Raw genomic sequence first — 27,847 nt, forward strand, 5'->3', positions numbered from 1 at the left:
ATAATTGGTGAGTTTCTGTTATACGATTTAACAAAACTGAAGTTGTAAAAAACTGGTTTTGAGTAAAAATTCCAGTTATTTCTCAATTTTAATTTTGTTTTTCCCGAAAAGTTCTACCAGAAACTACTTGACCACCCTGTTACACCCTATAGCCCAATTACAGGCATATGTTGCTGTATTATGGTTCAGTTATTTTGGTGCCAAGATATTTAAAACCATCTACTTTTTTGGATTTATCAATTCCGGTTGTTCTCGTCTTCCTGTTATCATTTAATCCGTATTCCATATTTTTTCTGGGCATTTTTTTCCACCATTCATAAATGTTTGCATTGTTTTTCCCTAGTTTATCACAATTACTATGAAAAGTATTGGGAAACTCCTATTTTTTACTCCTCCAGTATATAAACTGCATAAAAATCACTGAATAAGGATATCACACACACAACGTTAAAATTGAATCAAATTTTTTGCTCCAAAACATAATACACAAAAAATAAATGTATTGTAAGAACAACATTTCTTGTTCTCTTTGAATCTAACATAATATACCATATAATAAACATAATAAATATGTATTTTTAGGAAATGATATTTAACTTTATTTATTCAATCTATTTAATTTTTCAAGGTAGAAAAATTACAGTACATGAGTGGTATACAAAATAAAAATACATAACAATACAAACAAATTAAATACATGAATGTTTATTTCTTTTTCAATATATTATAAATGTATACAGAATTTTTTTAAATAAATTATAAACATAGCCAAAAATAAAATTATTAACATAATTAATAATTACAATGGGTAGACATTTAACCTTTCAAAAAAAAAAAAATACATCAATCAACATCATTTTAATTTATTAACGTCTTAGTTAATAAATGTGGATAATATATTAAGTACCTTTTTGAATAATATATTGGCAATAAAAAATATCAATCAAATTTCATAAAATAAAAATTTACAAACGTTCTGATGGATTATGGAATGCAATAACTAAAAATATGAAAAATGTTCAAATGTAATATTATTCTTTAAATACAGTACTTGTAAAAATCTGCAAATAGGTTGTGCAAAATTTTTTTTATGTATATAAATAGGGAAATTTCTTAATATTAACTTAAAATATTTATATCAATTTTAAATACAAATAATTTGTAATTCCAAAAAAAAACTCTAAAATTGAAAACACTACATAATATTAATTAAACATTTGTCCTTTTAAATAAACCATTCAACACCATTCAATATTTTCAAGTCCTTAGATTAATTATTTTTAAGTTTGAAATGAGTTTTGAATGCATTTATAAAACACTATATTTATATTTTAAATGGGTAAATCAGTCCATTCAGTTGGCGGTTGTATCATAGTAACTTTCATCATTATTGTCCTGGATACTGAGAAGCAGAATATTGTGGATTAGGGGTTGTATTAGTCGGATAATACAATGAATGAACAGGCTGATTTCCAGTAGGTGGCTTCATTTGAGCTGTTATTTGGGAATAACCAGATGCTGGTATTTGTGCTGAGTAAAGATAAGAGTATTGAGCTGTTGGATAGGACGCACGCATACCTGGTTGCTGATAAGGATTCACCCATTTAGTCTGAGGCCCTGTAAAATGTTGTTATTAAGTATTCAGTAATTAATCATCTGTAAATTAATATAATAGATACAAACCTGGTGGTGGGATTTGCCCTCCAGAGTAAGGATTGTGTTGATTCATATTGCCTTGAGATTGTCCATTATACATAGTTTGAGGAATTTGAGACTGCTGAACTGGTGGAGTTTGTCTTTGAGGTTGAGACATAGCTAAATTATCCTGAGATACTTCAGCTATTACACCAGACAAATAAATATGTAGTTAATAACTAAATAGATTAACTTATGTTTAAATCAATAATAAATACTTAAGAAACAACTTATTCATATTGAAAACATATAACTATACAAGTATAAAAATTTGTTATAATTTTAACACTTTGAGTAGCATGGACAAATATACACGTTTTTAAAATCACTATCAAAAAGAGCATGCACTATGAACCTATGTTTTCCCACATATTCTTTTTTATTTCTTTGTGTTTCATCTGATTAAACGACTTTAAAATTTAATTTCATCGATCATAACAGACAAGCATATACGTCATTGCTCTCCATTTTTTTTTTAATTTTTCATTCCCAGTCACAACTCGTCGAGGATTAAAACACTTACAGCAAGTATAAGCAAATTAGAATATGTACTCAGAGAGGGTTAAGAGCATAATTGAGTTGTTGACAATTTACTGTCAGTTTCAAGAAGCCGGCTTTTGGTTTTTAATCAAACATTTTGTGGCTGTTATACAGTGCGGGAGGCTGTTTACAGTTGGAGCCGTATACTAGACGGACGGTGACTTACTATGGTGAGTGGCGTAGTGGACTAAGTAGTTTTGGCTGCAGAACTGGTCATGCTCCTAATGCACACAGAGTGTAAGTCCTTATATAAGCATTTGATTTGGATATTGGACAATACTATGTTACATAATGCCATATTTTTATATGATGGGTTTCTACAAGATCTTATCTTTAATCATTTCTAACTATCTTTACCTTAAATTTTATTTCAGTCGTTTTTTAGTAACATAGCGATAGCGAAAAGGTTGTTCGTTACGAGTATAATATTTATTTACTTAATATTTTATTTTTTTGTGTATTATTTATTAACTATGATGGCTGTGGTGATGTTTTCGAGTTTTATACTAGAGTAGTATTAAATGAAGTCTTGTGTCATCGGTTTTTAGCAGAAAAAGAATTGTTAAAAAGTGCCAAAGAGTGCCCCTTCTCTTAATTGTGGCACAGAAATGCAGGTATAATGACAGAAATGCTGAAATGGGGAGTGGATAGCCATTTATTGGTTTCCAAAAAGAGGCTGCCATACAACGAGATAGCTATGAGTTTTCTTCATTTTACTGACTAGAACCAAAGTTGTAACAGTGGGTTAACACTTAATCAAATTGTTCAGCAGTTTATGTTTATATTGGAATTGCCCACAAATCCTTCCTTAACAGATATAAATGCTGAAGTAATTGATAACCAAAATCACGTTGCACGTGTAGATGGGCTCTGGGTATTTGATTTAAAAAATTGAAACGATTGCCATAGCTTGTTTCTTCATCGACACTATCGGAAAACAATTCTACGATAATAGAATGTGAATGCGAGGAAGGATCAGAAAATTGTTTTGATGAATGGGCATACGTAATAGGTGTCTTACAAGCCAAGGTTTTGAACACAAGGCGGTACCAATAAATTAAAGGTGTTAAATCACCAAATATCGATGCAAACACAGGGACTCACGCTGAAAACATCGAGAAGTCATGGTTGGAGGGAATACTTGAAGAAAACGAGAGGTGTTCCTTTAAATCATTTGCAGTCAAATTTTGATCACTAGTATTCTGATTCAGAACGTGAATAATCAATAAAATAAAACACAATCAAAACGATACATATGTAGAGCACATAGACTCAAAAACTTGTTTGTAGAGCACAAACAGAATTAGCACCTAAAATTTTAGATATAATCATACTTACATTTAACCTGCTGTGAAGTTTGAGGAGTTTTTGAGCGTTCTTCTTTAGAATTACGTAATGGATCAAATTCCTTAGTAACTCCATTATCTGTTGGTATTTCTGGTGATGCAACATTCACTGGTTCTTGTTCTAATAAAATAATTAGTAAATTATACATTGCTTAACAAATAATAATTTAGTATTGATTATTATTACGTATAGAATTTGACACATTATTATTGTTTCCTTCATTAGGAACTTCAATTGTATCTAATAACCATGTCACAGCATCTCTTATTTCTCGCAATTGTTTTTTAAGTTCGTCAGGATTTAGTTTAGACTTCAGTCGTTCTTGATAGCTTAAATTATTCATAAATACTTGCAATTTTAATACCCTACTTGTTTGTAAAGCAAATGATAAGTCTTGACTATCAAATACAGTGACCAAATCTCCATCTAATAATAAACACAAAATAGTAAACCTCCAATATTTAATTATCTAATGTATTAGAACCTATTAATTAATTTTATTACATTTTAAAGCAATAAGTAAAAAAATTCTACCTTCGTCTTTGTATTTGATGGTGAGATCGTCATTAGCTGTTAATTTTCCATTAAATATTCGTTGCATCATTAATAATAATTCATCGTATGTTATAGACTCATTGTGAATTAATACTTTTCTTATGTCATCACCTAATTGAACCTGAGGAAATAAAATGATTTTTTGTTATACATCGAGTTGACTAAAATTGCACAGATTCACCGGAGACATACTTTAATTATAACTTTGCCCACTAAATCTATGGGTTGAAAAGTCGACTTGTCTGATTCCATGATTGGAAACTACTATATTTACGTCTAAATATATAATCAAAACCACAACAATAGATTAATGTATAACCAACAAAATAAAACAAATCTATAAATATCATAATTATCCAGAAACCATATCAAAATACCGTGGATCAAATAATAAACTCCTATCTTATAACTTTGTACTTACCACAGAGCACGAAAATCGGAAGAAAAACTTGAATGTTGATGTCAATGGCTAAAATATACAGAACACACCAGAACCGATTTCCTAATAGTAGCAAGTAGCAGGTCGCAACGACGCAACCGCAACTACTTACAAGTTAGAACTTACGAATTGCAATAAACTATAAAGAAAATATTGAATAGTAATGAATAGCGCTGCCAATGGTCTATGGCCAATGAACTGCTTGTGAGCGTAAAAATGATATTCTTCGTGCAGTTATCATCGGTGTATCGGAGAAGCAAACAGCAAACATTAACATATTATAACAAGTAACAACAAAATGGAGTTATAAGTCTTAATTGAATATTGGTCACACTGATCATTTAAAACTTTATAGTGTTCCCTGTTCAGTACACACTGCTTGATGGTCATGAATATATTGATATATAAATAATAAATATATATATTACCTAGACGATATACTGTCTATAATAACCTTTTTTAATAGGTTTATGAACTCTTATATATTTACGTGCACAATGCACATTGATGTTAAATCCACAGATTAAATTTATGTTATATCTACAATCGTGGTTAAATCTGAAATACTTTATATCTTTGTAAAATTGTCACCAGGCGTTGGAATTATGAAATGAAAATAAAATATACGGAGTGATTCGCCAACATGCTCACCCTTTTTTTTTCAATCGCGCAGTTGTTCGAAATCTGATTTTTGGAATTTTTAAATATACATTTAGATCATATTTTCAAATTCTTGATATTTTTTATGAGTGTCCTGTGAGCAAAATGATAAAAGGTCCATTGTTATGGTCACGGCCTTACACCGTGGTAATCGTAATGGGCATATAAGTATGGGGCACAATTTAAGATATATCGTGGTATGGGAGCTATGGTGATTTGACATTTATAGCAATTAATATTAATAGCTTATAAAAATATCTCCGGTATGATAAATACAAGATACAATTTTACAACTATTTCATTTTTTTTTAAATTATTTTTTAAGATAATTATGTTTAGTTCAAACATTTTAATAACTAAGAAACTACCCCATTTGTATTTTTAATCGGGTACATAAAAACCAAAGATAATATTTTATAGGTACATTATAATATATTATGTATAATGTATTATATATGATCAAAACAAGTCCTTGCAATGTGCCATGGCGCCATGCCTATAGTAAGTTCACGGGGACGAGATAGAAAGAGAGAGAAAGAACTAATGCGTTTGGGAATATCATGGAAGAAGACCATTAGACACTATTGTTTTTTCATAGATAATAAAAATCATATCTTTACATAGATATCATTACTTGAAGTCTGTGGCCCGTGACTGTGGTCAGCATAGACATATATTATATTGTATGTCTATGGTGGTCCGTGTCTATGGATCACTATTATCTATGGATAACAAGGAATTATTATCAAAAATATTAAAACGACGAACGACGGCGATAGGAATAAATCGCTAATGTTTTTATTAGTTATTTACAATTTTCTAATTGTAGATTAAAAATTTAATTTTAAATTTTTAACCATTAATTTAATATTATGATCATTATTCTTAGTTTGTGTTCATTTCAAACCAGTCAAAAATTTGTGGTTTATTCATAGTTTTTTTTGGAAGGTGACATTACAATTAACCCAACTTTTGTACACAGAATATAATTTACTTCATAATTAATATAATACTTTTAATTAGAACCTCTTAGTTTAATTTACCATTTTATCATAAATGATATAATTTACGTATTAATCACACTACAAATTCTTGATTTATTTTATTATAAAATGGAGAGCAACCGAGATGAGGCTTCCCGGTGTATTGAGTTGACTAAATTATACATAAAAAAAAAAGATTTGGATAATGCTTGGAAATTTTCGGTGAAAGCTAACAAATTATATCCATCACCAGAAACAAAACGTGAGTTACTTAAAAACTTTTGATAAAATTGTTATTTACAACAGGCACTAATGAAGTATTCGTGATCACTGATTACGAATACTATTTTCAATATTATTTTATTTTATGTGTTATCCATTATGTATTATGATCACACTGTAGGGATATAATACCCTCTTCAAAACATGAAGTTGGTACATATTAATTATTATACCTATAATATTATGTAGATAAAATAATTTATTAATGTACCTACCTCCTAATTTACATAATTATAATGGTTATGTAATAAGATGTTGGTGGATGGGAACCCTTTGGAATTTTTTTGTGATTCAGTTTTATCTTATATTTTGGTCAAGATTGTTTGAATTAATCATTATTGTTAAGTTTGATACTGGATCTTTTTTAATATATTTTTGTACAATTTAATACAATGATATCTAAAAGCTACGTTACAAATGTATAATTATACTTCAATTACATTACTGATGAAAGGTATTGTTATCTAATTCATTAGGGATATTGCCAAGTTAAAGAAAAATAGTATCCACAGAATACAGAAATCATTGATTACTATTAGTTTTATAATAATAATATTCTATTGTTCTGTAGTACCTAATTATTATTTTCGTGTATTCCCTTCAAAGTTATACCATTGCCCTAGCTCACTCTTGTCTACTATTATTTTTTAATCCATATTAATTAGAGTCAATGGTTGAGTGTTTGAGTGTGTGTAAGCAATCCACAGCCAAGTTCTATCTCATTTGTGGTAAATAAAGTTCATGTGTAATCCTGTACTCGAACTTGTTCATCTCGCAAGAAAAGTTTGTATTTAACAGAGTTTAAAGATAAGTAAATCCACGGGAGTTTAATTTTTCATGGTCAACTAGTTAATTATATTATTGAATAAGTTTAAGCAGTAGCTTAACTCTAAACATTTTGAGAAGCGAAATCTAACATTTTTATCCAACTAGCCACATGCCCACAGCAACATCCCAGTCATCTAAATTTTAAAAGGGAGGTAATCACTTCACATGATACATGAGTTCGGAGCCACTGAGTTCAAGTAAAAAAACTATTTCCTATAAATCTCGGTACTTGTTTGCTATCACCCCTCCATAAATTAAATATATTATAGTATAATAAAATAAACAATAAAAAATAAATATAAAAATGTACTATAATTATAAATTTAAAAAAAAAACTATAAATTTACAAAGGAGACCAGAACTCAGAAATATCTTTTAATATTGTTTCAAATGCATCATTTTTTCCGAGACGTGTTCTAAACATAAATTCTGCTAAATTTGATTCCAGAAAATTTCTATTAGTTCCACGACACTTTTTATTTCCCCATTTAGCAGATCCCCACAGGCCACAACCTCTTGATGTTTTGGGTGTGTGCCCCTGTGTCCGGATCATCAAAATTAAACATGTGGTTAACAGTATTATGTTTAAATCCTGCTTGCTGCAAATTATTGTAAGCTTTCCCAACAATCCAACACAATTATTGAGCCTAGTCTTATATATTTTTGTATTATAAGTAGCAATGTTTTCTCCGATCGATCAGGTACACTCACTATAAAACACGCTTTGGTTTCCCGACATATCCCACCAAAAATCCATTGCTGTGACAGAATACGTCCAGCATTATTTTTCCTACACACAAATAACTATATGGCGGGGCGATAGCAAACAAGAGTGGCGGGGAGATAAATTTTTAACATCGTATTGGCGGGGCGATAACAAACAAGTACCTAAATCTCTCTTTACTTTTCGGTTACTTTTATCAGTAACTTAAGCAATATATAGGTACTTCTGAACTTAAAAATCAACTTTTATCATTTTATACTCATTCTATCAATAATAAATAACTATGGCAGAGATGGAAAATTTTTCTCACATAACTCGCCAAAAATTACCTGAGTTTTTGTATCCCATCAAAATATAAAAAATATATGGATAATTTGTGTTTAACAATGAATAAAACATCAAATATTTCAAAAGCATGATGCTGAATTTTGTTTGGGATTTTTTTTACTGCATAAAGGAACTAATATTGCACCTATTTTTTGAAAAATAGAACATTAAAAAAAAAATCTGTCCACACATTCAATGTGCAAATGCTACAAGTCTCCACTACCCTAGTTGTAACATCACTTTAAGTATTTATTAATTTGTTTTGATGTGATAAATTTAGTTTTTTTGCCAATTGATTCATGTTTGGTATACAATTTGCACCTTATAATAAAATACATGTGGTGCTGCACTGCATTCATCCATTATCTATGTTTTTAACAAACCTATTATTTAATTTAGTAGAAGACATCAACAATAATGAAAAAATGCTTCCATTATGCTTATTATTTATCATTAAAAATAAAACATACTTAAATACCTAAGTATTTAAAATTTTTACTCTCAATCTTAGTCACACGTGCTACAGATTTTCCATCCATGAACTGAAATTCATACTTTGTATTTTGTATAAACATATTATTATTAAACTATTATATCATTCACTGAAGTTGAATACATCACAATGTTTTATATCAACTTATTGCTTATCATTCCATCTTACTTAGTTAAGTATAAGAATAGAATTTGAAATTAAAATGACCAAAACAATATTTTTTAGGTTTAATGAAAAAATTAAAATCATCAATGAAGCATTCAAAGCAACGGCCTATGAAACGAAATCAATCAGGTGTGCATAACTTAAAAATGTATTGTATTGCGTAACCTAATCATAACTGTAAATTTAAAGATGATTCCGATGAGTCTTATAATGGTGATAATTCAAATTCATCATCCAGTTCCGACTGTAATACTAAGCAACCGCCAAAAAAGTCAAAAATGGGCTACAAATCAAGTTTGTACAATAACTTATATTTATACCAGTTTTATAGGAATTGTTTAAAGGATTGACTACACCTAAACAAAAATAAATACTTTCTATCACAAAGTTGTTTTTAGTATTTAGGGATCTGTATTTAATCAAAAATGAAGAACTTTCATACTGATATAAGTATTGAAATTATAAGAAAGTAATTAATAACATAAATAATTGTTATAGGTACTACTTATTCATATAAGATGTTTAAAGAGATAAACAAAGATGAATCTTTCAAATGTCTTGAAAAAGCTGAGGAATACATACAAAGCAAACAATTTGAGCTAGCAGAAAAGTTTATTCTTAAATCAATAAAGCTTTTTCCAATGACCAGAGCTGATAGTAAACTTAATATATTATACCATACTACTTAATAAGAATAAAAAAAGTAATAATAATTTTTATGTTTTAGCACTCTTAAAACAGCTTCAAGAAATGAAAGATACTAATAAGCCTGATTATACAGAAGAACAGGCCGATGTTGTTAAGAGGTAGGTAACTATAGGTTAACTATAGGTTGTTGATAATTTCCAATAGACTATAAATCTGTTCATTTTTTGATTTTCAACAAAACCCTATTATCAATATAAGCCAGTAGAAAAGTTTTGAATAATAAAATATTATACATGTTATGTTGTCAACAGGGCTCATAAGTTCATGCATCTGCATGTTTTTTTTTGCTACACAGAAAAACATGCTAACTGAGATACAAATCTGTTTCATAACAATAGTAATAATAATATGAAGTTTAATAGTGCATGTTTTCGCATGTTTTGGGTGTAAAGGCATATTTGGCATATAATCATTTTTAAAGAGTTTATAGCACATATTATTTCATAAAAAAATATTTGAAATATTTCTTGTTTCTTATTTACTTTCCTGTTTACTAAATGATAGTGTTTTGATTTATTTTTATTTTCGTGTGACTACTTAGTATTCTAGTATATTCCTATTTAGGTTTTATGCGTTTTACTTAGTACCGCGGAAACAATTTTATCGCTACCACTACCATTCTATGCCATGTAAAGTCTGTCGTCAAAATAATACCTGTACAGGCATGTACACGTGTACAATGTTTCTTACCAACCCACATCTACAATTGTGTACACTGGTACAGCATAGTTTTCTTGCACACGCCAGTCGCCGATGAGTTGTTTAACTGTACGAGTCGTGAAAATGTCAAATAACTAATATTTCATTCAAAATGTTTTCATTGTAGGTGCACGATAATGGTGTACAAAAATTAGACAGAAAATTACTACCTACTTAAATTTGATAAAGATGACAAATCCATATGATTATATGAATTTCACAAGTATCCATTTTATTAATCTTGATTGTTAAATGCAGTGTTCGGAACGTTCACTAAAAAAATGAACTCGTTCACGTTCACGTTCAGTACTTAAAAAAGGAACTCGTTTGCGTTCACGTTCCTGTTTTTTTCAAACGAACGCGTTCACGTTCACGTTCATTCAAAAAATGAACGCGTTTATTGGGCGTTCATTTAATTTTTTTTTCTCAGTAATTACTAATTAAATTTAAATTCGATATCATAGGAACTACAATGGAAAATATTATTATAATATGATTGATTAAAATATATTTATTAAATGGTAAATAAATTAAACGTCTAAATAATCGATCAAGTTCATTAAAAATATAAGCGTTCACGTTCACGTTCTATTTTAAAAATACGAGTGACGTTCACGTATCGTTCACTATTTATGAACGTGAACGCATGAACGTGCGTTCATGAACGACGTTCTTTCCAAACACTGGTTAAATGTATGAAAATTAAATGGAATAAAATACTTTTAAAACTAATGGATATATTCTTATTATTCTAAAATTTGCTCATAAATTTTTTACACAATGCATATTTTGAGAGAAATAATTAAAAAATGTAAGGGCATTATGTGCATATTTTCAAACTTTTTAGTGCATATTTTGCCAATTTTTAGTGCATGAATGAATGCTTATTTGTGCTTTTTTTAGTGCATGAACTTATGAGCCCTGGTTATCAAGTACTCAAATAATTATTGTTTGTATTTGCCAGTAACATTATACTGAGGATTTTTTTTCCTTCACAATTGGGTTAAGGAGACAATTTATGAGGTTTGCCTAGTTTAGGTTCATTACTACTCTGTTGTGAAAAATGTAAAGGACACATGTGATGCATCTGTATTAACTTTAATTACCAAATATTTTTATTTTAAACTTATTTACCTAAATTAGTATAAAGTTAGTATCAGACAGTATCATCTATAACGACACTCAAGAAACTGTTTTTTTTTTTTTTACTATAAGAAAATTTACAATCTGTATTTACATGATACAATAAGTAAAATGGATAATTTATATAACCCTATATACATTATAAAAAATACACATGAGGCACATGATGAGGGAAATCGTCCAGCGATGGTACCCTCTAAGAAATTGTTAAAAATTCTTTATTAAACACAATATTGATTTTTTTTCTTAACTTAATTGATTAATTCACTTAAACATACATATGCAATTTGAATTATTAATAACTAAATATTCCCAAACATTATTATAATTAATACATATTATTTTGTTTAAACTTTATATGCTTACAATTACATAATTTTATTTATAAAAAGTGAAAAAAATAGATACATACAAACTCACTGGTTTTTAACTGTTATAATTTATCATTTAATAGCATATTTTGCATGGTTAATTGAATGAATTCAGTGTTTGATTTAAATCAATATTTATAATTATATTTTATAAATACCATATTACCTTTGTTTTTTCACCTTATCTATACCATAAAAATACATTGTATTATTTGAATTATTTAAAACTGGTTCAGAGTATCATATAAATTATAAATATGTTTATTATTCTATTACGTTCTAAACTCTAAATTCTGTCTTGGGAGACTCCTGTTGTAATCATCAGACCAACATCTTACTATTATTAAATACAATATATTCAGCTCAATAGCTGATATAAATACCATTGTTGTGTATATTTGTCAGATATCTCTATATTAGGCTAAATATTTTGTAAATGTACTAATTTTTATTTATAGGGTCAAAAATAGTCAAAATTACTACACAATGTTAAACATTAAAACTACTGCAACTATTCCAGAAATAAAAAAAGCATATAAGAAATTAGCTTTGCTATTACATCCGGATAAAAATTCTGCACCTGGTTCAGGGGAAGTTTTTATAGGTAAAAAAGGAAAAAAAATATATTTTTAGTAGGTCTCTATTGTAAATGAATTTTTTTTTTGTTTATCAGTTGTTACTAATGCTGTTGACACATTATGTGATTATACAAAACGTAAAATGTATGACCAAACTTTAAGAAAACCTTCTACTTCTACATCTAGTCATTATTCACAAAGTTCCTACAGTAAGTACTATACCCACATAAACGAAAAATAGTGAACTAAAATCTGATTGTTGACCTCAACAAAACACAAATTTACCATATTAATATTAACTTTGATCATGTAGGTATTTATCAAATGCTTTATTTTTTTAGGACATCAACCTACTTTTTCCCATGCAGGATATAATGGAAATCGAAACGCATATAGATTCTATCAGAATCCACAAACTACATATGATTCCACTGATGAAGGTGAAGATGAGTATTGTACTGAAAATGAGTACTTTAATTTTTATGACTCATTTGATTATTAATTTGTAAAATTTTGTAATATACTATTATTTTTTTTATCTTTGAAACCTTAATATTATTATTGTTTAAGTCGATGGTTAAAAGTAGATGAATGTAGAAAAGATTAATGAATTAATTAATGTTTATTGATATTTTTGATTTCGAAAATAGTATTTTAATATCTATGTTGATGTCAAAAACAATTTAGTGGATAACAAAAAATGTTTGTACAAATCAATAAATAATAACTATCTATATTTTATACTTTGGTTGATTAATTTTTGAATGTATAATTTATACTGATATATGTATTTGATTTATAAGTAATATATTATGTCAGAGAACTATATAGTATGTACATTGTGTTTGGTATTTTTGATTCTTTTTCCCTAGGCTGCTATCTAATAAGTTTTTTTGTTGAAGTTCTGGAAAAAAGAGATGGCACATTTTCTTTTTTTTAAAAGGCCACTAGTATACAACTAAACTAACTCAACAATTACAATATAATAAACAGAATATTATCTATATGATAAAACTATCTTCCAATATAAAAGTGACATGGTCAATAGTTGAAGTAGATATGGATTTAAAAAAAGTATTCAATAAAGAAGACCACAAATTAAATAAACAAAGACCATACATCAAGGTGGTAAGCTCAGCCTCCTATTTATTTTATTTTATTTTTCAATTCATTATAAAAAACAAAAGTCTTCTCTTTGCTGATGGCTAAAACTCATATGAACATTGACACTCCTCATAGTTGTAAAATAATTCAATCTGAATTGCCCATCTTTCACTACTGTTACTCGTTAAACAATATAACTTAAGAGTGTATTTTACATTTTAAGATCTGGGCACCCATTTTAACTTCATCTTCAACTTTGATAACCATATAAATATTACGGTTAGTTAAACTCATAACTCTTAAAATCTTTAGCTGTTGTGCCATCGTGCGTAACACTAAGCCATTCAGTTCAACAGTCTTTCTACATACTTTTTATTAGGGATTAGTACACTTTATACTGTATTGTGGTGTGGTATTTCGGCATCCTTGTCTGGCTAAGGACCAATAAAGGCTTGAGTAGGTTTAAAATCAGTTCATTTTGCACTCAGCCTATGTTCTCAAAATTAAGTATAAATTCACTGTGATATCTTAGTATTCCCTCACTTTTCTCGTGTTGTTGTGAAGTGGACACTCGATTTATTTTTTACCTGCCAGATTCCTCCATAGACATACCTGATCTCCTTGCCAGCATGGAAGTAAATCATTATAATAGTCAAGAAGTCAATCACCCTTCCTTGTTCCATCTCATTCAACGTCCTATAATTGTCATAACCATCCTATATTCCTATCCACAAATGTTTCACACTAAATCACATCCTTTACCCTTGATAGTGGCATAGTGCCTCTGTAACTTAGCGTTTAATTTCACATTATCTCCTCTTATTATTAATATAATTTTAAATTATTTATAATTATTCAAAATACGCGATTTGTTTAAATACATAGTGGGAAATGTCCTGAATCTTGATTCCTTATTGACTAATATGTTATCAGGATAATAAATTCATAATTCATATCCATTATCCACGGTTTAAGATTTACTAAAATATATATTAAAAAATAAAAAAGATATATCTAACCGTGTTCAAATCTCATAATATCACGTCCTGTTCTGTCACGTACTCACGTCTGGTTCTGTGGTATTTCATCAGATTTTTCTATGGTTGTGGTATGGTACCATACGGCTACCGTGGTTTTAAATTGACCATCGATCAGCTGTTTTAAGTCTTGATTAATTCTGTCTATCATTATTTCCATATCTTCAATCTTATTCTGGTTTCTTGTATAGTTATAACTTATAACTAATATTCTTGTTATTTCTTAAATATTTTGTTTTGTGCTCATTTAACTCGTTTGTGTAATTTTATTGTCTCTCGAGCACATTTTTTATGTCATACTATTTATATTTACACTGAGAAATTTAAGCTGTTTTGACGGCATAACATAATACAGAGTATTACATTTAAAATGACATAGGTGTATTTTGGGTTTTAATTACTAGTATTCCACTAACTTAGGAATATATGTGCATATTTTAAAAAATTTACCAATTTTTGAATTAATATTTAAATTCTTACCATTCAACTATCATGGAAGTAAACAAAGATGAAGCCTATCGCTGTTTAGATCGTGCTGAGTATTATATCATCGAAGGGGACATTGAAAAAGCAGAAAAGTTCATAAATAAGAGTAAAAAACTTTTCCCAACTTCTGAAGCGGATGGCAAGTACTTTAATTCTTTTCAAATTTCAAAATATTTATACATTTATTTTTGTGCAGAACTATTAAAAAAATTAAAAACTCAAGGCTCAAGAAAACATTCAACAGCAAATGCAAAACCTGATGGACAAAATGCTAAGAAACGTAAAAATACACCTCCAGGTATTTAATTCCCAAATAATATCTTTTTGTTCATTAAATCATTTTTATTCTACTCATAGGTAGCCCTAGAGCAGAAAGAGCTAATCAGCCAACGTATACAAAAGCACAGTTGGACACAGTCAAAAAGTAATAAAATTTAATATTATCTGATTAATTATGCATAACTATGAACTACAAGAATTACATAATAATAATTAATTACAGCGAAAATAAATTGTTTTACTTATGATCAATGATATAAATCATTCCTTAACAGGTTAATGACCACATTGACCCTACCACTTGTCAAAATTATTCCGTAGGTTTGTTTAAAAATTAACATTGTCCTACATTCCACACTCTTTGATCTTCTTAACACAAATGAAGTAATATAATAGTTTTGGTGACCAAAAACATTAAATATTACATTTAGGGCTTAGTAACCATTTGTGCATAGCACCATAGTATAAAGAAAAGAAGTATCCTCAACTTAGTCTGCGCATGTGCATCGCTTTGTGTTTTTGTGCATACTGTATTATATAAGATGAAAATATATAAACATATGACATCACTACATCAGCTTGAGTTTATTGTTGGTTGCGTGTATAAATTATATATTTCCCTATAATAAAGTATGTGCATTAATGCATTATTATCATTCAGCATACATCTTATTCCTTATACTATGTGCTATGTGTGGTGCTATTGACAAGTCACATTGTATTGTCAATGAACCCTATACGGTGCTATAATCAAAATTAAATTTTTTGTGTTGGTGCCAAATTTGTTATAGATTTTTATCATATTTGTTTATACCTATAGAGTTAACAACTGCAAAGATTTCTATGATGTGCTTAGCATAAAAAAAGATGCTACTGATACTGATATAAAAAAAGCTTATAAAAAATTAGCTCTAGTATTGCATCCAGACAAAAATCATGCACCCGGAGCAGCTGAAGCATTTAAAAGTATGTAATTTTATTTTAATATGATTTTACAAGTAAAACAATTCATTGGTTTTTTATGTTATATAATCAGCTGTAGGTAATGCAGTCGCCACATTGACTGATGCAGAAAAACGTAAACGTTATGACATGGTTGGCCATGAGAATTCTACATCAGATCATGTACACAGAAATTATGATCATGGATTTGAATGTAAGTAGTTTGAGTGTACTGTTTAAAACACTATTGAGTATTGAATAAATATGTTACTTGCAGCGGATATTACAGCTGAACAATTATTTAACATGTTCTTTAATGGAGCTTTCCCAACAAGACAAGGACCAATGTCAAACCCATACTATTCTCGATCATTTTCTAGACGTTGGCCACCAGAGACTGATAATGATAATCATCAACAACAGGTAACAGTTTTTTTTAAATTTTTTATTAGAAGTTTTATCCTTATTTCTATACCAAATATATTTTTAATTCAACACAATTTACAAATAATTTCCTACCTACCAAATAACTAATAAAAAAGGTACTATTGGCCCAACTGACTTTCCATCAACCGTGGGGGTCCTGCTTTTATTTTTATCTAAAAGAATATTGGGGGTCAATGCCTAAAGGAAAAAGTAAAAAATATCTTTAAAAAAAAGAGAAAAAAAATTCTGTTCTACGTAATTATAAACCCAATAGTTATTATTTACCCATTATTTTTTTTTATATATTTAGTTCTTTAAATAATCTTAAATAAATTAAAACTTAAACAATTCTGTATTATGTTCATGATTATATGATAATTTATATTGGAAAGTCAGAGTTGTCAAAGTATCTATATTAAGGTTATTTAATAATGAAATACATAACATAAATTCTTCCGTGCATACAAGTTTCATGTTAACATACATTTTCATAACTGAACATCTTAAAAACAAAACTCAGGTAATCTATCGGAAAAATACATAATTTTATAATATCAAGAAACAAAGGAGATAAAGTTGAGATTAATTTTAAAGCCATACATATGTTATATGTAATGAAATCAACTATAATTTTACATAGTAACATTTAAATTAAAAATTATTTTATTTTTTTGTTTTAGTCTGATGAACCATCAATATTATTACAAATTTTCTTCTATATTGGAACCATAATTTTTAATTATATTTTAAGAAAAATAACTTAATGCAATATATAACAAGTGTTCAGACTTGAAATCAAGAATGTATAAAAAACAGTCAATCATTCGTCAGATGTTATTTTTTTAAATATCAAGATTTTACTTTTTACCTTTAGAATAAAGTTAAATAAATGTGTAAGAACTACGTTTCAAATATTGTCCGCCACATTATAATGCATACAATTTATAAGTATTGTTTGACAAATGTAATATAAATATTTAACTGTTTGTCATTAGAATTATTTATGTAAATTAATATATTACCAACAAAATATTTTTTCTATTCAAATACTAAATTAAAAAATATGGTATCCATTTGAAAAATCTGTAGATAGTTATTTTGTTTTTATTTATACACAAAAAAAAGTTAATGTACTTATATTAAAGTGAAAAATTACAAAACCTTATAGAAACTTAATATTTTTTGGATTAAATTACTGGTTTACTGTAATTGAGTCTATGTATAAATGTATAATGTTTATATCTGAAATGTATGCAATTTTAATTTTCAATTTACAAACAATCCATGGTTTCAAAACATAATACGTAATTTTGTTAGATTTTTGTTTTATGTATTATTATAATTTTAATATTTTTAAAATGTGTAATTCCTATAAAAAGTCATAAATTATATCACAAAGTTGTTAATAATTATTTGTTCTATTATTTTAAAGTATATGCTATACTTCTCTCGTTCAACTAGATAGATTTTTTTCATTAAATTATTTTATAATATATTCATATATTATGAAATGCATTTTTAGTTAAAGTTCAGTTCATAAAGAACGAACAATTTATTTGTAATTAGTAAGATTTAGATCTTTAGGTTTTTTATGTCATTATCATATCATGGCATATTTCAATATTTGTATGTTTTAAAGAAAATAATAGCATCATATTTCTCCTTTTTTTAACCTAAACATCTGGACCAATGTAGTAAGTCCAACTAACATGCCAATCATCTATTTTATACTATACATTTATACTTGACATTTTAATTAAAATTATAAAGAAATGTAAAAAATTTACATTTTGACAATAACAAAAACAGTGGTTAACAGCACTTTTAGTAATTTTTAATCTACACTATCCTATGTGAAAACTGCATACTAACATTATGCATCTGGAAAAGTTGTTCGCCATTCGTTGATAACAGATTGAGTTTTATGAATATCAAAAATAAAGGTTCCTTTTTTTGAATAATATTTTGGTTTTTTAATATAAATTATATAATAATATTCCAATATTGTAGTATTTTTGTTCATTTTAATGCCAGTTGAATGTGCAAATGTTGTTTTAAAAGTTTATCTAAATTATTCATTATTTGAAAAAATATTCGACAATTAAATAATGTATCCATTACTAATAAAAAATAGTTTTTTTGCTATATTATTTTATTATACATTTCAATGGTAGCTTATTTTATTTTTTTAAATTTTAGTACTGATTTTATAGTGTTTAAAAACAAACAATGATGTATTAATGTATGTATAGTCTACACTCTATTCACTTTATGAAAGTACATCGGCATACAACTTATGCCCTGAGGTCTTAACTACATACAAATGTTTGAGTCGGTGCTGCCTGACCGCGACCCAACAAAATCTAGGCATTTCTCAAGTAACTTCTTGATGTAAATGGAGTTTAATTATAATCTTTAAATTTATTTTTTACCAATTATATATTTTTTTAGTGTTTTGAAGTTTCACCAGTTTTGTTTTTAATTGATTATAGTTTATAATACTATTGTACCCAATTAACTGTTTAATATCAGTTATTTTATTAAAAGTGTCCAAAAAAATATTGTCATATTACTCATATTACATTTAATCTTCAAATAAAGGGTATATATATGTCTGTATTAAAGTATAGTATATTAATATTGTGTCTTGTTTTTTGATTCACTTTTAAGTTTTTAACACTTGCTATGGGAACTTTGATTACTTTTTCCCTGTGATACTTTTTAATTTTGTTGTTTGAAAAAAATACAATATTTTTTTTTCATTTAAGATATTATCAGGTACAACAACTAAGGTTATTAGCTAATGTTTTTTTTTATTTGTGTTTTAAATAAAAATTTGTTAATATATATAATAAAAAATTGGTTTGTATTTACATTTTATGTTAATCAAGCTAAATTATGTTTGTTACATTACATTTTGAGATGAACTTGATAATATTTGAGGTTTGTTCTTTATTGAGAATTACTTTGATGTTGCGTGGGAAACTAAGAATAATGAATGCTTGTTGACATATATTGCATATTGGTAGATGATCTTTGCTTATTAAGTAGGAATGCGTAGGGAAAGTGTGTCTGATTCTTATTCTGGTGGTCGCAATATTTTGATGTCGGCTGAGGACCATTGTTTCACTGAACTTTTGATGAAATGAAGTTTATTGAAAGATCGCGCAGAGTCCCAGTAGCGTTGCCATAACATGATAGTTTTATTTTTAATTGATGTGAATATATCATTTGAAGATATTTTTTAATGGTGTTTTTTGATAAATTTTTACTTGCTAGAAAGGCTCTTTTGTTTCCTTTTATTCACACATGGGAAGGTATCCACATAAATTGTGTCAATTAGTTTAGTTGGGATTATTTGGTTATTTAATATAATATAGTGTATCCCTTTTGAATATACTTATTTTAGTTATCAACTTATCATTATTATTTTAAATATTTGAATTTTTGGCCTAATAAATATTTTTGTTGGGTTCTTTTGTTAATTTTATCATATTGATCCATTTGAGGTTATCTATTTTAATAGCATTAGGTATACTAAACCCTTAATTAAAGCTTTTATAAATGTTGGAATTTTAAATTTTAACAATGTTTTTCTATTAATAAATATATAGAGGAAAAAAAATTATTATTTTTAAAATATAAAAACTAAAGACTTTAAGACATTGCTTTATGATTAACTTAAATAAGATGCATATTTTTAATATTACTCTATTATTTTGTTTATAGGAATCATCAAGTATATATTTTCAGCTGTTACCAATTCTACTACTACTGCTGCTATCATTGTTTTCAAACTTTTCCTATGACCCAGTGTACACTCTAAAACATTCCCCGTAAGTATATTATATTTACATTTATTGCAGTTGAACATTAATGAATGGATATGTAAATTTTTTTTATTAGGAAGTATCCTGTTCTTCGTCGTACATCATTCAGAGACATTTCATATTTTGTGAAAGATAATTTTCATACCGACTATACAGGCGATTTAAGACGTCTAGAGCATACTATTGAAGAAGATTATATAAATACAGTACGAACAAAATGCATACGTGAAAAAGAATACTGTTAGTAACACTTAATTTATCAATCTTAATGTAATCAACAAATTATAATTATACTTGACTATGATATTTTAGATGAGTCGTTAATGTGGAGAGCACGTTTAGATGATGATTCTACCTTATTCAACAAAGCAACTAAATACCAAATGAAATCTTGTGAGGAGTACCAAACATTGATGAAACAAAAATATAAATAATTTCATGTTCTATAATCTATAATACCACTTAGTTTTGTTTTGTTTTTTTTATATAAAATGTCAATTTAGATGTTTACAATTCATAAAATATATACACTGTGCAGATTATCACATTTTAGTTCAAGTTTCATAATATTTTGTTTTTCAAATTGATAAGTGTAATATTTCTTTTAATAGTTGCATTATTATATATAAATTAGAACATTGTAGTTGGTGTGTCAAGTTCGGTACCTATGAGTTTTTTATAAGGATAAGTATAAATATGTCTAAAATAATCATTGTAAAAGACAAAATGTTAAAGAATAATTTATTTTAAACTATATTGTGGGATAACTATTACGTAAGAGTTATTCACTTTAACAATTCTTGTTATTCTATTTATTTATCTAATTTGACAATTAGTAGAGGGAGATAAAAAATATTTGAACCTCAAATACAAAACGGTGAAAATGTGAACACTGACCATATAAATATTACTTAAGATTATACAAATTCATAACAATACAAGTATTATGTAACAAATATTATATACATTATCTATTCATAAATAAAATATCGCTTTTAAAATTAGTTAGTTTAAAATTGTGTGTGATTTGTTGGCTCTTTTTGTTTCTATTTATATAATAAATTCCTTTATTATTTCATTGTTTTATTGAATTAAGGTTATTTAAAGAATTGTTTCTAGTAGAATTAATTTTTTTGATTATTTTGTTAAATTATTAGTTAAATTATATTTTATACAAAACTTTGGTGTTTAAAAATAAGTACATGTTTATAAACGCTTGTATTAAAAATAATAGATAATCGTCAATCATAATAAAGTATAAACATACAATTATTTACTTGCTTAGTGTATTCTTAAAATGATTCATCTTTTTTATGTGATATCATTTTTAAACAAACTAATAGTTTTATAACTAAAAATTAGCTCAATATGTTGCTTACAGGTAAAATATTAGCTGCACCGGAACATTTGTTGTTTTGTAACTTTGTAAGCTACTTGCCTAATTCCTACCTACATCCTACACATCATATTTATTATTAACTATAAAAAAAATTCTTACTTTATTTTATTACCAACAAGCAATTATCCTTTGACAAATATGTTCTTACATTATGTACTGTCCTCTAATATCCTAGTGAAAAGCTTAAAATTGGCTATTTGAGTTTATAGATCTCCTCCATTCTTCTTTTAGCTGCTGATTTCATATAGGTTTTGCCTTTTGCAGTTTTGCTCTACCAACATATTTTATGTTTTGATTTCTGCACCAGTCTTAAGGTCTACCAATAATTCACTGTATGATACATACAATTTGCAGTGTATAAACTTGAATACTTATTAGTTTTTAGTTTATTACTTATTCTTTTAAATTACAACCGCAAATAATTCCATTATTCTTTGTTTTGACAATTATTATTTTTATTAATTTTTGTATATTTTTCGGGATATTTTAATAATATGTACCTATATGATATCTGTCGTATATATTAATTGTATACTGTGGATTGATTTTCTTCACTGACAAAGTTTACATGAACCCAATTTTACCTGTTTTTTTTCCTGGTGGAGTTTACACTAAAAAAATGTGCTTGTGGCAGAGTTTACATGCGTCCATATACTTAGGCAAAGGCAATAGGTAATTACTTACTACAATTAAAGTGGGCAAGTATTAAAGTATTATAATAGTAGATATATATTATTAATAATATTAGGTAGGTATGTACCTAACTACTTATCAATGCATTATGCCTACTGTTAAGTATTAGTAGGTAGGTACTATAACTATATAAGATAAATTTTCACAATGGTTTAGCCGGTTTAGGGATTTACAATTGCTTATAATAATTATAAAAACAGAGGTTATGAAGTTAGGAACCTGCAATGAGTGTAAATAAATTGTGATATAGGTACCTTAGGTTAGGTTAGGCACCGTACCTAGTTATTGTCATACGTACAGGCGAACAACCAGTATGGGTAGTTCTAATGTTTAAGTATAACATGTGATGGGCTTTACACACTCTATTGTAGTCAGCAATCTCCAAATTAATATTATCAAGTATGAAATAGAATCATACGACAAAATATTTTGAAGAAATCTAAATCATAAAGTTGGTATAGATAATACCGTAAGCACCTAGTGTTGCTGTAGTTACACGCCGGTTTTCTAGGGTGAAAACTTCCTAGGCATAGGTACTCGCCATAGATTTATTGTGCATAAAAATTCTATAGCCTATAGGTAATATAAAAAGAAAATGTTGTTGCTTGACGCTGAACTGCTGAAGCTATAGAAACTCGACTGCCCGTTTAGAACATCACCATCGAAATCGATATTACAATTTATGAGGATTTGGCACTGTAGGTACCTAGCTGTATAGTTAGAACTAAATTATATCCTTCGTCCTCAAATAGATCTAGCATTCTAGCCGTCTACGGACAGTGACGATGACCGCAGTGGTGTAGAAAGGGGGGTTGGTGTTTTTGGTGTAGAAACAACCCATTCCATCGGCCCCATTTATGCAAATAATATAAATAAGTACTAAGTAGATAGGTACCTACCGTCTGACATAATTTCAATTTTATAAAATGTCGTAGATGGGCAATTTAAGTTGTATAATATATATAATATAGGCACATGATACGATAAAAACAACAACCGTCAACCAAATAGAATTATTTTGTCTTCTGCTCTGAATAACGGCCTTGAGTTTACATGAAACCAATCTATTTTTTATCACATAATGTTAATTTTAAATAATTACGAATCGTTTACCCATTATTATTATTATTATCTACACTTATTATATACCTATATTAATTACTGTGTAATATTGCACAATCTTTTCACAGCCCTATCGTATTATTGTCAGACAAATGATTCATCAATATGTGTAGAAAATGAAAATGATCCTTAAATAATATAATATATATTTAATTTATTAATTATTACATTTACATTGTAACGCATTATGCCTACTATTTCAGTGGAGTATTTTAAAAATTTTGTCGGGGCGAGGTGTAAGTAAGTAATACTAAGTACTCTAAGTATAGTACCTAGACGTTTTCAGAAGGGAGTTTAATTTGGTTAGGTTATTTTGGTTCTGATGGGGAAGGGGCTCGGGAACCCTCGGTCCTCCCCTCCCCTCATTAAATACACCACTGTACTACGTAATAAGAAATATTATTATGGGCGTCGAACCACTAGGCAAAACGACCCAATATGTGATCTCTTTCGGTGTGCATAGTGTTTATTCTTCAAAAAATACTTTTTTTCAGGGTGAATAGAATAATTAGATTATTGGACCTATTGAATAGTAAAAATTGTAAATTGTTAATTGAATACATTAAAATAAAAAGACAACGTTTAGTCATTTATTTTTATGTTTTAACGTAAATTACGGATCCACAGCGGGATCCCTGCAGGTACACCTTACCGTGAGAACTCTTATCTAAAAAATCCACTATGAAATAGGCTATATATAAACCAGGTAGAACACTGCCAGCCTACATATCTATTTTGTTTGATAAGGTATTCTCAAAACCCTATGACTTGCCCTAAATCATATTAAACATAGAATCACTGCAGAAATGTGTAGCCGTGTAGGTATAGATGATTAACCACGCCTAATACACACACCTAATAAATAATAATAATATTATAACATGAATGAACATGACATGCAGGATCACCTCATTTTGTTGTTATATTATGTAATAAAAAAAATACATTTGTATTATTAATCTCAGTGTATAATCGTATCTTTGACCTTTTATTAGTGATTACTTATTAGAAGGGCCGTGAACTGTTATGACATTACAGACAACTTTAAGACATACAGCCAGGCAAAATCGCATTCAAAACCATCAAAATAAATGCTGTAAAAAATGTCATATAGGTACAACATATTATGTATTATTATTTATATTATATAATAATTAATAACTCACTATAAAGGATAATAATATATAAATAAAATACGTTACAAAAATATGTATTGAGCACATCAATTAAATAATAGTTGACCTAACAAGATTTATAGAGATTTTTCCTAAGGATAAACAAACGTTTTTTTCTTAATACTCTCATAGCGCTGTTAGAAACTTTGAAAAAGGAATTTAAAAATATCTAATCAATAATCGAAGTACATAATAATTACTCGTGGTTAGAAAATTTGCACTTTGAAGTTTTTTATGTTAATTGCTTGGATAAATTATTCCGTTAATTACCACTTATCAATTATTACTTAATACTTATTATTATTTATTAGAGCAAGGGAGTTGATAACCTAAAAAAACATTAAATAATAATTACATAAAAAAATGCAAGGATGACCTAAAAAAGATTAAAAAAATGCACTCAAAAACATGTTCAAGCCATAAAATACAAGGTAAATAGTACGTTTTATAATTAATTGTAATAATGCATTTAATTGTATAAATCAAATGTTTAAATTACATAATAAAATACAACAAAATTAATTGGTAGTATAGTTCTATTTTTGTATTTTTAAGTCTATTATAATATACAATTATAAATTATTACCTAACGTTGGTTAGTCACTTGCCCAGTCAAAAATGACGTACAACTTGTCCTGGTGTAGTGATGTACCTACTCTGTATGTTGAACTTATGATCACATAATATTTCAATGGGATGCCGTTCCATCCCCGTTTTGCAGGATTTTATAGTTAGAATTAGTGAAGTGGCGGAAATAGATGGAAGTGGACTAGCCCAAAATAATCTCAAGCTCTCTCCCACCAGAATATCTGCTAGCAGCTTATCGTCAATAATATTAAGTTTATTGCAGAATGTTTCAGGATTTTTTGTCCGACCACCTTTATCTTTATAAATGTGATTCTTAAACTATAACAATTAATATTAGGTATAGGTGCATTTTATATTACTCCTAAACAGGAAAAACAAAAACCAATTTTATTTTCAAGGAACACGATCACAATTATTCACACCCCTCGGAATACTATCTATAGTGATTTAGTGATTTTTATTTCTCCTGTAGTTTGGTACAATATATTTATGTACAGGGTATAACAGAAAGACCTGACAAATGAAATAACTTTTGTTCTTATTTATATTCAAACATTTTTATTTTTATTTTTTATGCTGTATTAGCTTAAAAATATGGTTTTTAGAAAAATGTTTACTGTAAAAACATTTAATCTAAGACCTAAAACAAGTGTTTAAGATAAATTTTTCAAAATTTTCAAGTAAGACCCTCATTAGTTTGAAAAGTAATAAAGGAAAAAATATTTATAAGTATTTTATCAAGTAACTACTTGATTAAAGGTTGTCTTAAAATATTTAAAAAAAATTCATACTTTTTGAATTTAAAATTGCCTTTTACAATTACTGTATAAACTTTACTTACCTAACAAACATAATGAGATTTCAAAAAATTTTAATAAATAAACTACATAATTTAAATAAATGTATTTACAATCAACATTTTTCTATGAAATATATTTACAAATTAGTTATTTTGAATTTTTTCCAGTACTAAAAAATGAAAATAATAAATAGTATAGATGGGAACAGAGTATATTGATTCGAATAAAAGTTATTTTATTTGTCAGGCTTTTTTGTTACATCCTGTATATAAAATATAATATGATCATCAGTGTAACGACGAGATTAACAATAAAGTATTCAAACAAGATTACAATATCTGTTGATAGAAGTTAATAATTATAAACGGAAATATGAGCGTAAAAAAAAACCACCAAGGCGATCGAGAACTGCTATAAAATTTACGCTTCTGGTACCCATGTATATAATACTTACACAGGATGATTTATTATGCTTATCGTTTGGAATACAATATGTATAAAAACAAATAAGTAATATAAATATATCACGTATGACATAATATTTAACTATTATAAACAATATTTCAGTTTACTGGAGTAGTGGAGTGCCTGATTTATAATGCCTATAATATATGATAAGGAAACGGTTTTAAAACACTTGCACCTATTATGACAGGTAGGTACTCAAGCCCCGAAAATAGGTTACACTTATCAGTAATCGTCGAGTTGTTAATATGCTGTACTCATAATAATGCATTCTATTTAATTTATTTGTATCTTCAAAAATATTCTTATGTTTTGTCTAATAAACGATAAACCACAATAATAATATACCTAGTTTTTTTTACTTAAGTAAACTTAAGTTCTACAATTTTGTAGTTGTGATAAAAATGAAAACTCATGATTTAATCAACGGTCTACATATTATTATTAGATATTACTCCCATCATAAATTTATGTAGATTCTAACTATGGAATAGGCAACGTTATATCTTAGATACCTATGCCTTATTGTGTAGGTACTCGTAGTATCGTCTGTCGTTAGTTGTATTTCTGTAATAATTACCATGTTGTTAATTTAAGAAAATAGATTGACTGACGATATTTTTACCCTTATAAGGTAATAAGCCAATAAGGTATACCTCATAATATAAAATGATAATAGTGTCATTGTCTTAATGTATTATCTCTCCGAGATAACTTATTTGTTGACACTAATATAAACTTATCTATTGATTGTTCCGTCATTTCGAATAGATAATAAATGCTGCCTAGTGTTAGTAACATATTATTAGGTACCCACTAAATTATTACAGGCGGTAGTGCGTATGTATATATATATATTATAGGTTTATAGCGTGATTATTATGACCGTACTCACTTATTACCTCGAAAAGTTGAATTTTTTGCATAGTTTCAAGTCATCACAAAACAAAGTTATTTTTATAAG

At 27.6% G+C, this 27,847-nt stretch overlaps 2 protein-coding genes across 2 annotated transcripts; one reads left to right on the plus strand and one right to left on the minus strand.

The window, feature by feature from the left end:
• Window positions 1-1,325: 1,325 nt before the first annotated feature.
• On the minus strand, window positions 1,326-4,672 carry LOC111027284 (protein TFG-like). The gene is made up of 7 exons (XM_022305604.1): window positions 4,559-4,672; window positions 4,330-4,413; window positions 4,117-4,258; window positions 3,769-4,008; window positions 3,574-3,702; window positions 1,684-1,839; window positions 1,326-1,617 (listed from the first exon to the last, which is right to left on the minus strand). The coding sequence occupies exons 2-7, from the start codon at window positions 4,387-4,389 to the stop codon at window positions 1,388-1,390; spliced, it is 957 nt and encodes a 318-aa protein (XP_022161296.1). The 5' UTR covers window positions 4,390-4,413; window positions 4,559-4,672; the 3' UTR covers window positions 1,326-1,387.
• A 1,229-nt stretch (window positions 4,673-5,901) lies between these two features.
• LOC111027274 (dnaJ homolog subfamily B member 1-like) lies at window positions 5,902-21,719 on the plus strand. The gene is made up of 18 exons (XM_022305584.1): window positions 5,902-6,481; window positions 9,099-9,167; window positions 9,228-9,332; window positions 9,537-9,695; window positions 9,766-9,844; window positions 12,418-12,563; window positions 12,633-12,746; window positions 12,879-13,036; window positions 13,531-13,665; window positions 15,144-15,303; window positions 15,361-15,462; window positions 15,522-15,588; window positions 16,264-16,409; window positions 16,480-16,599; window positions 16,663-16,808; window positions 20,541-20,647; window positions 20,718-20,881; window positions 20,954-21,719. The coding sequence occupies exons 1-18, from the start codon at window positions 6,349-6,351 to the stop codon at window positions 21,073-21,075; spliced, it is 2,232 nt and encodes a 743-aa protein (XP_022161276.1). The 5' UTR covers window positions 5,902-6,348; the 3' UTR covers window positions 21,076-21,719.
• The last annotated feature ends 6,128 nt before the right edge of the window (window positions 21,720-27,847 follow it).

The sequence above is a fragment of the Myzus persicae genome, unplaced genomic scaffold (assembly GCF_001856785.1).
Source record: "Myzus persicae strain clone G006 unplaced genomic scaffold, MPER_G0061.0, whole genome shotgun sequence".
Taxonomy (NCBI): Eukaryota; Metazoa; Arthropoda; class Insecta; order Hemiptera; family Aphididae; genus Myzus; species Myzus persicae.

Excerpts from the sequence above, each read along its gene's own strand:
- LOC111027284 (XM_022305604.1), bottom strand. The coding sequence starts at position 4,389 with ATGGAATCAGACAAGTCGACTTTTCAACCCATAGATTTAGTGGGCAAA. Across the intron at positions 4,009-4,116 it reads CATCAAATACAAAGACGAAG|ATGGAGATTTGGTCACTGTA; the intron begins GTAGAATTTTTT and ends GTTTATTATTAG. Across the intron at positions 3,703-3,768 it reads TAATGTGTCAAATTCTATAC|AACAAGAACCAGTGAATGTT; the intron begins GTAATAATAATC and ends TTATTTTATTAG.
- LOC111027274 (XM_022305584.1), top strand. The coding sequence starts at position 6,349 with ATGGAGAGCAACCGAGATGAGGCTTCCCGGTGTATTGAGTTGACTAAA. Across the intron at positions 13,666-15,143 it reads AAAGACCATACATCAAGGTG|TATTTAAATTCTTACCATTC; the intron begins GTAAGCTCAGCC and ends TTTTTGAATTAA. Across the intron at positions 20,648-20,717 it reads TACACTCTAAAACATTCCCC|GAAGTATCCTGTTCTTCGTC; the intron begins GTAAGTATATTA and ends TTTTTTTATTAG.